The following is a 14079-nucleotide window of genomic DNA, read 5'->3' as shown; positions in this document are numbered from 1 at the left end:
TTTAGAGAGTCTTAGAGAGTTAAGTCGCTCAGAGCTTAAGTGAGTTGCCCAAAGTCAAACAGCCAGTATGTATTAGAAATGGAATTTGAACCCAGGTATTCTGGACTACAAGGCCAGCTCTCCACCCACCAAGCCATGATACCTTTCAAAATATAGAATACTACCTTCCATCCCCAAATCAATATATTTTGTACAGATAATCTTTTATCCTTCCTTCAGAAGCATCCCAGAAGCATCCTTAGGATCGTGGCCCCTCTTGTGGTAGATAAATAATCATGTTTATCGTTCTACAAGCAAACGTGGATACTGTTTCGAAGCCACAGAATGGCAGTGAAGAGAGGGCTAGAAATGTAGAACTTTGTTGGAGAAAAAGGTTCTGCAGAAGAAAAAAAAAAGACGATGCCTTTTAAGCTAGGCTATCGGAGGGCAGGTTATGCCCCTTGATTGAAGGAAAAAATCCTTTCTCCTGAAATCAGGGCAATCCTGAGCGATCTCATCCCTCCCCCCATCCCTGCTGTTTCTTTGAGGATTAACAGATTGGAGCAGAGGATTAAGAGGTTTTCGTCATCACTGAGCTTCCCTCCCTGACCCCTGCTACTTCCCCTCCCCTCCCCTACTCACTACTCCTTGTTGGCTGGTGCCAAACGAAAAATGAAGACGGGAGAACCTTTACTGTCTCTAAACCATCCCAGCCCTTGGCTGACTACCATGAGCTTTGCTGCTCTGGGCATATCAGAGAAACTTTGAAGTCCTTTAGAAGGAGGCAGGACTGGTACACTTGGCATAGAAGAGTTGAAGAGGAATAACAGAATGCAGACCTAAATGGGCCCCACTGCTCTCTACTGCTGCCACCCTGGCAGGAGCACTATGCTTGGCATCCTGCGTTTTTATCCAGACAATGATTCGTCCAGAATTCCCTCCCCTCCAATGCTGGTGACCCGGACCTTCTTGCAAAAGAAGGTGGTTTTTCTTTATTTGTTCCTCAGCCTCTTTGTGCCTTCCACCCAGGGCCAAAAGAAGATACCTCTGGAAACGTAAGTGTTCATCTCCCCGTTTACCCTATGAATCTTTTTTCTTACCAGATGCAATCCCAGCTCCCGGATTTATTCCCTTGTATAGCCTTGGGACAAACCATTTCTGCGTTCAGAGATTCATAGCGGAATCTCAACGTCAAGGAGAACATCTCCTAATCCAAACCTCCTCTTCCCTGGACAACCTTCTAAATCAATTCTGTCCACATCATCTCAATATTATTATATTCTCTCAGTGTCTTTGTTTGTGGAAAAAAAAAAAAAGGATTTGGATTAAACGATCTCTCAAAATCCCCGAGATCCATCCCTCTCTCCTATCCCAATCTCTCTGCCCTTTCCCCCAAATCATTTTGCTCCTCTTCCTCCATGTGTTTTAGAGGCTCCCACCCCGTACTCTAATCTCCCCCTTTCTTGAAAATGCCATCCATTTGGAGTCACAGATGCAACATTTGGCATCATCTTCAACAAACAGTACTGGGTATAAGCACCCCCCGGGACTCAGAGTCCATATTACTATGGCACACAGCCATCTCATACTAAACTCATTAGCGCCATATACAGGTGAAGTGGTGCCCTTATTGCTAATGAAGGAGAGCATCCCTTGTAACTACAATCACAGAGGAAAAGACTAGACCTGAGGTTTCACTAGTATAGGGAATTCCCACTTCTTCCAGTGTAGTTTGGCCCCTCTTCAACTTATAGTTCAAGAGACTAGAGCAATCAGAGTTAAGTGATTTGCCCAGGATCACCAGCCATGACTTTAAAGAGGAAATGCATCAAAATAACATTTTAAAAGGAGGAAAAAGAATCCAAATAACTCATCCTCTGGAGCTACGGCCAACTCATCCTGGTCCACAATCAAAAGCCAATAGTGTGAGCTTTAAAAATACTGGACTAGATCTTGAATCTAGGTCCTCTTGGCTCTGTGGCCAACTTTCAATTTTCTACTCCAGGCTGCCTATCTATTTAATCTCAATAATCATATAGCCCTTTGAATTATTGGTTACGTTGTTTTTAATAATTCCAAAATGAAGCCCTTCTCTTCTCCCCTTTGTCCCTTGTAGCATGGAGGTGAACCTGATTTCCTGAAGTCTATACCAGTTTGTTCTCCCTGATGTCTCTCTTTGAGTTTTGCCGTCAGGCAGCAGTACACTTGAGCTCTCTTCTTTCCTCTCTCTCACACACAAAAAAAAGCATATAATTGGTTATTTTCACTTGAATATGAATCTCAAGAGTATTTGTGTTTAACCCCAATTGTTAAAGGAATGGTAGACTCATTTCTATGGACAACTTCTCCCACTATGCCCATCCTTGCGTACCAAATATAGCATACAGGTCCAATTCAGTATGTTTAAAACTTTTACTCTCATTCTTTGAATTTGGACCAAGATGAGTTGGCTGTAGTACTAGAGCATGAGCTATGTCCTTATTAAATATTGATATTTATTATATATATTTAATATTACCTCATATTATTTTATATTACATATTATTTTATATTATATTTATTATATTGTATTTGTTATATAATATAATTATTTATATTTATATATCATTTGTATATTATTTATAATATTTATAATATTCACTTGCCATGAATAACTTATTTATTTACTTTAGTGTTTGTTCATGGTATTTATTCATAATGAATAAATTATAATATAATATATGATACTATGTAATCTAATAATTATAATATAGCATTACTATAAATGTATTAATATTATGGCATAGTGTAACATTAAATATTGATATTAAATATTTAAGTCATATTTCCCAGTGACTCCATCCCCTAGCCCAGGGGTCGGTAACATATGGTTCTTTCTGCAGGAGCCATAAAGTCAATTTTTTTTCAGGCGCTGTTACAGGAGCAGCACTGTGAACACTGTACGGCTCTCACGAAATTACATTTTAAAAAATGTGGCGTTTATGGCTCTCACGGCCAAAAAGGTTGCCGACCCCTGCCCTAGCCCTCTCCGCCACCACCAATAGAACCTTATAACAAATATATACAGTCAAAGAGACAAACTCACTGGGCCTATGACTAAATGAATTTGTAAGATTGCCCTTAGCCCAAGGCCTTGCCTTCTCCCAAAAGTCTCTGGTTCAATTACTGAACTCCTTTCTTGTGTCCTCTAAAGCCTACATCATTGCTCTGAATTCGAGGCTTTTTCCCTGATATCCTACAGTGGAAATTTTTGTTCACGTATCAGTTCTGCTAGAAGGTCTCTGACGTCTGTTACAGCTCTGAGATTTTGTGACTCCATGATTTGTTCTCTCTAAACAAGAGTTTAAACAACCTGTAAAGCGAGAGCGTTGAACTAGGTAATCTCTGAGGTTCCTTTGAAGTCTAACCTATAATTCTGCGGTGCCGTTGTATTAGCCCCATTTCCCTCCTGTCCTTCCTTAGGCCTCCATTCTCATGTCTGCAGCTGAAGCCAACAGAAAGAATCATGGTATAATGGAAAGAATTGGATAGACTTGAATCTTGGCTTGGAGATTTCCTAGATATATGACCCTGGACAAGTCACTTAATAACTCAATGTCCATATAGCCTCCTAAGACTATAAGTTAAAGAAAAATAAAAAGTTGGCAATCTCCATCACTGGCAAAATGGACACTCTAATTGGCACCAAGAATATATGCTCTGATATATTATTTTCCTTTGATCATAGAGTGTAAAAACTGTATTAATATTGGACCCGTGTGCTCAATAAAATGGAATCCGTGATCCCATTCATGGCCCCCTCGATTCTGTCAACTTCTCATCCGCACAGGACTCTTTCTTTCTCTCTCTTCTCCTTTCTCCCCTGGAGCCCATATCCAAAGAGAACCAGCTCTTATCAGGCATCACTTCCCCTCCCAACCACACGGGCTTTGTCTATAGACTATGGCTGAAGTTTTGTCCCCTTTCCTTGACATGAGCCGTTCTCTCAGGGGTGGTAAAGCATATTTCTGTGGATGTGAGTATATCGCTCTTCCCTGACAGGGTGAAGCTCTGGGCAGATACATTTGGTGGGGACCTCTATGCCTTGGTGACAAAATACTCTGGATCACTCCTGCTAAAGAAGGTAAACTCCCAGCCCCAGACCAATTCATAGGAATAGATACAGAGGAAATTAGTGAAGTGTGCTAGAAAGTGAGTGTGTGTCCTTAGGAGGAGGAGGTCTGAGGACCACATTCTTAGCCCTTGCCTGGCTGTCCCAAATAGAGAGCACGCGGGGCATCAAGGGATGTGGGGCAGCCAGCCAAGGATGCAAAGCCCAAGGCAAAATAGAAGCACATTGGCAAATAGGTGATTCATTGGACTTGGAGTCAAGAAGACTGGAGTTCAAATCTAACCTCCACTCAATGAAAAGTGCTGTGTACTTCCACAGAGACAACCAATGAAATCCAAGGGCAAATTGAAGCAGATGTTTTTTAATTTTATTTTTCTTGCTTTTTTACTTTTTATAACATGGCTAATGTAGAAACAAAAAACAAAATCCACTCTCAGACGTTTACTCACTGCATGACTTTGGGCAAGTCACTTAACCTCTGTCCGCTTCAGTTTCTTCAACTTTAAAATGGAGAAAACAACAGCACCTACTTTGCAAGGTTGTTGTCTTGGATCTGCAAACAATTGTTTGCAAGCAACTCTTCTTGACCCCATATAATACAGCATGCTAATACTATCCAGGGGGGTTTCTTGGCAAAGAAACTGAAGTAGTTTGCCATTTCCTTCTCCTGTGGATTAAGGCAAACAGATTTGCCCAGAGTCACACAGCTACTAAGTGTCTAAGGTCAGATTTGAACTCAAGTCTTCCTGCCTCCAAGTCCCGCACTCCAAACCATCCAGTTGCCTCAGGGTTCTTGTAGGGAGGATCCAATGAGATAATATCTGTAAAGTTGTTAGTACACTGCCTGGAACATAACCTCTCTCTGAAATTTAAAAAAAAAAATCAATCTCTACGAAATTTGATACTAAAATATGGAATATTTTAGTTTGTCTTTGGGGAGGGGAAGTTCCTGTTACTTTTCAAAACATACCACATACAGCATTGCCCTCTTTCCCTACATAGAATGTATAAGACAGCCTGTTCTCTGTCGCTGACAGCATACTTTGGCGAGACACCATCCTCTCCCCAGCATCAGGGCAGGAGCTGTCAGGATCCTAGAATTTAGGGGTAGAAGAGACCTTAGAAACTACCTAGTCTTTCCCCCTTGGACAAGGAAAAATAATGTTTAGAGGGGAGATAGTAAAATTCTGTATTCGGGCTTGAAAAAAATCACCCTTTAAAGTATGGGATGGGAAAGGCATGGCTGGATGATGGCTGAGCAACTTGTAGAAGGGCCTTTGGCCAGCTGCAGGGTAACCTTCACAGTTTCTGGATCCCTTCTAACTCTACTCTTTCATCATTTGGAGGCTCAGAGAATTAAATGGCTTGCCAATGGTCATGACCTAGTAAGTAGCCATTGATTTTTCTGAGACTTTAGTTTCTTTATCCATAAAAGTTAGGGGACTAGACTAGATGGTCTTTAAAGTTCTTTCTGTTCATTTTTTTAACTCTTACCTTCTCTCTTAGAATCAATACTAATTATCAATTCCAAGGCAAAAGAGTGGCAAGGGCTAAGCAAATGGGATTAAATGACTTGCCCAGGATCACAAAGCTAAGAACTATCTGAAGTCAAATTTGAACTCAGGTCCTCCCACCCCCAGGCCAGTGCTCTTATCCAGTGGGTCACCCAGCTGCCCCTTCTTCGTTCATTTTTTTAATGATCAAAAGCATATATCAAAAACCAAAAGCTAATATTCTTTTCAACAGAGAAATCCTAAAACAAGATTTTTTTAACCTGGGGTCTTTGAACTTGTTTGGGTTGGGGTTTTTGTTAATATTTTGGTAACTGTTTCAATGTGATTGATGTCCTATTCTGAGAAAGAATCCCTAAGTTTTACCAAACTACCAAAGCAATGACACACAAAGAAGTTAAGAACCCTTTCTCTAAAATTCTTCTTAATAAAGACAAGAATAAAGCAAGTCTTCCTTCTTTTCCTGCTATTATTCAACATAGTTGTAGAAATAGGAACAACACAAGAAAATACAGAAATGTAGGCAAAAAAGAAGAAATTTCAACATAATGGTTTACCTAGAAACCCTTTGAAAATCAGCAAAGAGACTACATAAGTCCATTAATAGTTTCAGTAAAATAGCAAAGATACAAAATAAATTCACAAAAATCAATAATACTTCTATATAGTTATAACAAAACTAAGGATAAAATATTAGAAAAAGAAGCCCTATTAAAAATAATTACAAAATATCTAGTAGTCAATCTATCAAGGACCTTGTTTAGAAATAGTTACAAAAGAAAAAACTCAAGCAACTGGATACTCAGTGCTCATGGTTGGGACTTGCCAGTATTATATCAAAAGTATAATATTACCTAAATTAATTTCCAGCTTTAGTAATATGTTAAGCTATGGTCCCTTCTAGGTCCCAGTCCTGGAATCCTAAGGCACTACATTATTCTAAAGTGCCTTCTGAAATCATGAGAGAAAAATTAAATTATGTTTTTGAGTTTTCATTACTTTATATAATATACTTTGTAGAGCGGCAGACAGTATGGTTAGCTAGTAGAGAGAGATCTGATAACAGAGCCAGGAAAACCTAGGTTCAAGTAGACTCCTAATACATACTGGCTGTGTAACCTTAAACAGTGACTTAACATCAGTGCTCCAAGCAACTCTCTAAGACTACAAATTGCAAAAAAGGTGGCAATCTGCCTCATAAAGAGAGCCTTTGCATGAAGAACTTCCCTATACCAATTAAATCATGGGGCCAGTCTCAATCCCTAGAATGAATGTACTTGAAAAACTGAGGAGACAGACTTTGTCCTCCAGGAGCTTATAACTTCTTTAGGAGACAAGCCTTTTTTTTCCAAATATGAAGCAATTAAAGAATGATACAAGGCAGTGTTAAATGTTCAGGGCACTAAAGATATTTGTCTCCAAAAGATCTATAATTACATAAACAAAGAAAATTCCTAGTGTATCCACATCCTTCATCAGTGCAGTAGATAAATCCTAGCAAGTTCCTTGAGGCACAGAGAAGTTAATTGAGTTGCCCATAGTCACACTGCTAATAAATGTCAAGTCATTCTGGAACACAAATCTTTCTGACTCGAAGCTTCTATGGAATGCCAAGTCAAAGAACTAAGGATATAAAGATGAAAAAATGCCCTTGAGGTTAATTTAGTCTAATGGTCTAATCAATGCAAGTTGTACACAAATGATGCAAGATAGAATGTGAAAAGGGTAAAAGAAAGGTTCCAACAAAGTGCTTTGAGAAATGTGAGGCAAAAGAAATAATTTTCTCATTCTTTTTTAAATGTTGGTTCAATCTTTTTTAAACATATTTTTGTATTTAAAGTCATAATTGCACTTGAACATAGCCTTAGGAAATGGAATGATTAAATGCAGACAGGAAGGATTCATTAATCTCTAAGATCTCTTACGGCTCTAAATTTATGATTCTATAATCACTGGGTTGAATTCACTGCAGCTTTCTTGAGGAGCTGTTCAAAGGATCAGGACAGAGAAAAATAGCCCAGACAATCTGGTCATGAAGGAGGTGGCGTGTGATTTAGGTCTTAAAGGAAGAAGACTTTACAAATAAAGATAGAAGTGAGAGGAGAGCCTCTTCCAAGCATGAAGGATAGCATGTGTATAATTAAGAGCTAAATTTAGGGACTTTATAGTAATGGAGTCTGAGAAATAATTAGGGAGCACAGCTAAATCTTAGTCACCAAGGTGGGTGCTCCCAGTTGGAGTCTAGGCATCCCCAGTTAGGGCAGCAGTCCAGCAGACTATAGAATGGTGACAGCAAGAAATATGCATTTCTGTATCACCTACTATTCTTCCAGGCATTGTGCTAAGCCTTTTTCAAATATCTTATTTGACCCTCACAACCACCCTGCAAAGTAAGTTTTATTTTACCTCCATTTTACAGTTGAGGAAACTGAGGCAAACAGTGATTAAAGTGACTTGTCCAGGGTCACACAGTTAATAAACATTTGAAGCTAGAGTTGAATTCAAGCCTTCCTGACTTCAGACCCAACACTCCATCCACTTTCACCACCATCTGCCATAAGAATTCTTGTATTCCAACCATCTTCTTGACTTTCCTCTGGATAGAAGTACAAGGATGTGGAATCCAGTCTGAAGATTAAAGAAGTGGATGGCTTAGAACTTGTGAAGAAGTTCTCTGAGGAGATGGAAAGCATGCTACGAAGGAAAGTGGAAGCTGTGAAGGTAATACTAAAATCTGGAAAGAGATCTGTCTCCTATGCTGCCAGCTCCCATCCTCTTCCACTCCCTGTCCCTTACATGTAATTAATGTGATCATCTCAGATATAATCAGAAGCATATAGAACCTATTTGCATTCCTCTGGTCTTCCCTAGATTTCGTACTCTGCTTATCCAACTCACACCCCCAGAAAAGCAGGATTTAGAAGACAAAGTGATGGTTTCAAGTGCTATAGGATTATCCCAGGATATAAGCAAAGATGCCAATGGCATGCTTATTGGAAAATGAATTAATAAATGCAAGAGAAATTCTGATAAAAATTCCTTTGTGGCACTGGGCAAATCACTTAATCCCCATTGCCTAGCCCTTACCACTCTTCTGCTTTGGAATCAATAGAAGATATTGTTTCTAAGAAAGAAGTTAAGGGGTTGTTTTTTTTTTAAGAAAAGAAAAGAAAAAAAGCTCTCCTCCACCAAAAACTCTTTTCTTTCATGGACTCCCAAATGTTTGAAAACAATGGCAAAGGAGCAGGGGTGCTGGGGCATAAGAACTGGGGAAACTGTGACTTTGTGTCCAGACCAAATTAGTCTAAGATTTGAGCACCCAAATACACAGACTTCATCGATTTTCACTTGTTTCTCTCTGTGACCCTGTGCTAAGTACTGCATAAACCAAATCACTTAGCTCTAGCCCCAACCTCAGTTGGATGGAGTAAGACAAAGATGGTACTGACATAGGTGGACTAGATACAGATGATAGTTAAATACAGAAGTATGGATAATCAACAGATTAGGGCATGACCCAGACCCAACATGGAGGCATTCAGAGAATTTGACCTGACATAGAGCCAAGATGTGCCTGGTGCACAGCTGTGCACCACCATCAATGGTGGGATCCATGATGGGGCAGGCAGATGGTGGTCACCCAGTGCCAGATAACAAGGTCAGCCCCAGGTAAAATTACACAATAAGCAAAATTTGTCACTCTCTTCCTTCCTATCGTCTTCACTCCTATTCCAGCCCTGCTTCCAAAATCCTATCCTCAAAGATGTTTAATCAGTCGCTTACATATTAGCCTAGAGAGGAGTCACTGTGTTATTTCTAGAAAGGCATCGTGGAATACTGGGCGACATGCTGGAATTGGCATCTAGTAAGCCTCGGTTCAAATCCTGCCTCTCGCACTGCTGTGGGAACTGTGACCATGAGTAGGTCATTAAATGGGGACAGTGATAGTACTTATCTCCCAGAATTGTTTGAAGATAAAATTAGATAACATTTGTAAAGTGTTTCGCAAACCATGTTCTTTATTATTATTATTACTAAAACTTTCTGGGTATTAGGTAATTCTGTAAGGCTACAACTTAGAACTAGGGGATGATCAGGAACATCCAGGTAGCACAGTGGATAGAGAGCCAAGCCTGAAGTCAGGAGGTCCTGGGTTCAAATCTGATCTCAGATTCTTCCTAGCTGTGTGACCCTGTACAAGATACTTAATCTCAATTGACTAACATATACTGTTCTTTTTTTTCCTTAGAACTGATATTTAGGGGGGAAAAAAAGAATTGATATTTAATATTGGTGGTGATATTTTTTGGTGGAGGAAGTTCCCACAAGAATGATGTCACATGTACCTGAGGTACTGATGTGACAAATCTCAAAGCCGCATTTCTAATAGTAAAATGAAGTTTCTATTAGAGGAATTCCAGGCATTGACTAACAGATAAGGAAAGTACTTTAGATCCATCTAATAAAATCCTTACATCATCAGACTATTAGATATTATACAAGGGCTCTCTCAATATTTTTCTCTTTCTCCTACCTCCAAAAGTATGGGGAAGATTATTTTTTATCCAAAGATTAACTGATGTTGCAAGGTTTTCCTCTGAAATTTTTTAATCTAAATTTTATTTTTCCTCATCAACAAAATTCTCTTTTCTCACCTACTCTAGCCCCACTGAAAAAAATCCTTATAACAATATGCATAGTCAAGTGAAACAAATTTCCAAAGTGATCATGTCCAAAATTATTTGTTCCATTCCACCCCGAGTTATTATCTGCCAATTTGTATGTCACTTGTTATATTGATAATTTTCCTTTATTTTATTTTTTTCTATGCTAAATTGTTTAGCATAGCCATAATGCCTTTCCTTTTATTATTATATTTCTCAACTTATTTTATTATATACTTAGTAACCACCAACAAAGAACATTTAAACAAATGCATGAAAATTATATGCCAAACCACAAAATCCACATAATTAACAATTTGTTTTAAAATATGTAAATTATATATGTGTGCTAATATGCATCCTCTGCTTGCACATTCCTTTTGGATTTTTTTTACTTTGATATTTTTTCTCTTGATTTTGTGGCTATGTTTAAAACATAATTGTAATATGTATCATTCTTATTCCCTTTTATTTTCTTTTCCTCTAAATATTTTCCTTATTTCCCTTATATTTCCAATATTTGTCATTTCTAGTAACATAATACAATCATTACATTCAAATAACACAATCTATTCAGCCATTTCTCCCAGGCATTGCATTTGTGTTATTTCCAATTAATCATTACAAACAAAGCTGCTATGAATATTTTCATACATACACAGCAATTTTCCCTCTCGGTAATGCCCTTAGCACTCTCTATTGAGCCACCAAGCTGCCAGTTTCCATTTCCCAGGCATTGGGGGCCCCCTTGGTTTCCTGCCACCACAAAAAAGAACTACAACAAATATTGCATATAGGTCCTTCCCTGTTTCTTTCAGCTCTTTGAGGTATAAGCTTAATAGTGGTATTGCTGGATCTAAGACTATGTACAGTTTAGTAATTTGGGGGCATAGTTCCAAATTGCTTTCTAGAATGGCTGAACCAATTCACAACTCTAGCAATAAATTGTGCATCAATGTTCATGTTTTCCCATATCCCCTTCCATAATTGTCATTTTCCTTTTTTAGTTATCTTTGCCAATCTGACAGATGTAAAGCAGAACCTCAGAGTGGCTTTAATTTGCATTTCTCCAATTATGAGAGATTTGTAGCTTTTTTCACATGACTGTGAATTGCTTGGGTGGCTTCCTTTCAGAATTAGCTATTTATATACCTTAACCATTTATCACTTGGGGAACATATCTTATTCTAATAAATGAGATAATTCCCTGGATATATTGGAAAAGATACCTTTATTAATGAAATCGGCTGCAAAGATTTTTCCCTCAATGTTTCCCTTCTAATTTTAACTTCATTTGTTTTGTTTGGGCAACATCCTTTATCTTGTGTGCTCGTTGTTATCTCTTATTTGGCCAGGATCTCTTCTCCTATTTCTAGATCTGAAAGGCAACTTCTCCCTTGTTCCTCTCATTTGCTTATATGTCTTATATGTCTAAATCACTCATCTCATTGGAGATGGGTCTGCCTCCTTCTGGCTTTTTTCTATTATTTCCATTGAGATTCCTGACCTTTTGCTCCTCCACTTTTCCCTTTCTTATTAATATAAATATTATTTCTAGCATTTTATAGAATAATAATGATGATAATGAACATTCTTGCTTTACTTTGATCTTATTTTTACTGAAAAGGCTTCTGGTTTATCCCTATTACGTATAATGCTGGCTCCCAATTTTAAATAGATAGTGCTTATAATATTAAGAAAATATCCATTTGTTCCCATATTTTCTATTTTTAAAAAAATAGGAATTGGTTTCATGTCTTATTAAAAGTTTTTTCTGGATCTGTTGATATAATCAGTAATAATGACTTCCGTTCTTATTTTTAATAGGGTGTATTATATTGATATTGTTCTTAATATAGAATCAACCGTGCATTTCTGGTAAAAATACAAACTGATCAGTATATAATCTTTGTGATTTGTTGCTATAGTTTCTTTTAAGTTTCTTTTAAATACATCAATATTCATTAAGGATATCAGTCTGTAGTTTTCTATCTTTGGCTCTCCTTGGTTTAAGTATCACAATCATACTTATTTCATATAAAGAATATGCTGGAACTCCTTTTCCTATTTTTTTCAAACAATTTGTGTAATATTAGAATTGTTTTCAGTATTTCATAGAATTCACTTATAAATCCATCTGGTCCAAGGGATTGTCTTTGGGAAATCATTTATGACATGTTCAATTTCTTTTTCTAAGACTGGGTTATTAAAATTCTCCAATTCTTTTTCTGTTATTTGGACTTTTTATCTTTTTAAAAATATTCACCCATTTCAAGTAAGTTGTTGGCTATATTGGCATATAATTGGGGGGGTGGCTTCTACTCATTTATTTTATATTTCTTCTTTATTTGACTTGAATTTATCTTTTTCATTTTTGAACTGGTGGTCTATTTTACTTTATATAAATCAAATTAGCTAATAGTTTCTCTGTTATTATTTTTGGTTGTTTCTTTTTAAAAACTATTTCTTGGGGCAGCTGGGTGGCTCAGTAGATTGAGAGCCAGGCCTAGAGATGGAAGGTCCTAGGTTCAAATCTGGCCTCAGACACTTCCCAGCTGTGTGACCCTGGGCAAGTCACTTAATCCCCATTGCCTAGCCCTTACCACTCTTCTGCCTTGGAATCAATACACAGTATTGATTCCAAGACAGAAGGTAAGGGTTCTAAAAATAAATAAAAAACAATAAATAAATAATAAATTGTTGAGAAATAACTATTATTAAAATAAAAATTATTTTAAAATAAATAATAATAAATAATAACAATAAAATAAATACCTGACAATGGATAAATAAACAAATGAAATGAAATAAAAACTATTTCTGGTTTACTAATTCAAAGGAGTTTTATTTTCAATTTTATTTTCTTCTTCAATTTTCTGAATTTTTATTTTGGTATTTATTGAGATGTTTTTTATTGTTGGTATTCTTGGGGTTTTTTAGTTGCACAGCCAAATCATTTATTTGTTCTCTCTCTTTTATTGAAGAAAGTGCCTAGAGATAAAAATTTTCCCTAAGCACTGCTTTGATTGCTTCCCCAAAATTGTAGTATATTGCTCATTATTGTTATTCTCTTTAATGAAATTTCTACTTCTATTATTTGTTCTTTGACTTATCAATTTTTTAGAAGTTATTTAGTCTGCAATTTTTTTAACCTTTTCCTTCTGTCTTAGAATCAGTAGTAAGTATTGGTTCCAGAGCAGAAGAATGGTAAGGGCTAGGCAACTGGAGTTAAATGACATGTCCAGAGATGCACAGCTAATAAGTGTTTGAGGCCAGATTTGAACCCTAGAGACTTCCCATCTCTAGGACTGGCTCAGTCCACTGAGCTACCTAACTGCCCCTGCAATTATTTTTTATTTCTTTGTTTCTTTATTATTTCTTTTGTTGTTGTTGTTTCTTCATTTTTAAAAAGCATTTATCTCTTAACTTCACACAACGAATCAAGCAATTATAAAGAAAAATAAAACCCCAGACAACTAGTTGCCAACTTGGACTGCCTGGCCCTTACTGCTCTGTCTTAGAACTGACACTAAAACAGCTGGTAAGGGTTTTAAAAAAACTCTCAAATACTTGAAGACAACTATCATATGCCCACTAAGTCTACAGATGTAGCTTCTCCAGGTCCTACCGCCAACTCTTATGTGGCACTGTCCTGAGGTCCTTTATAGACAGCCTTGTCCCCTCCTCTGAATGATCTCCAGCATCTCCATGTCCCTCCTGACTATTCCAGCTGCAAGAGCAGGTCAGAGGGCAAGGAGGTGAAAACCAATTAAGTGAGAGTTTGTACCAGTGCCCAGTTCTTTTTTCACCCATG

General features: G+C 37.4%; 1 protein-coding gene across 1 annotated transcript in view; it reads left to right on the top strand.

The window, feature by feature from the left end:
- The first annotated feature begins 822 nt into the window (after nt 1–822).
- Nucleotides 823–14079, top strand: part of CACNA2D4 (calcium voltage-gated channel auxiliary subunit alpha2delta 4) — a 163131-nt gene continuing 149874 nt past the window's right edge. Inside the window, exons 1-3 of the mRNA XM_044677413.1 lie at nt 823–1034; nt 4021–4102; nt 8206–8322. Of these exons, the coding sequence (XP_044533348.1) occupies nt 823–1034; nt 4021–4102; nt 8206–8322 (411 nt within the window). The remainder of the gene's footprint in view (nt 1035–4020; nt 4103–8205; nt 8323–14079) is intronic.

The sequence above is a fragment of the Gracilinanus agilis genome, chromosome 5 (genome assembly GCF_016433145.1).
Source record: "Gracilinanus agilis isolate LMUSP501 chromosome 5, AgileGrace, whole genome shotgun sequence".
Lineage (NCBI taxonomy): Eukaryota > Metazoa > Chordata > Mammalia > Didelphimorphia > Didelphidae > Gracilinanus > Gracilinanus agilis.
Note: the sequence above shows the minus strand (reverse complement) of the source record. Positions and strands in the feature narration are given on the sequence as shown.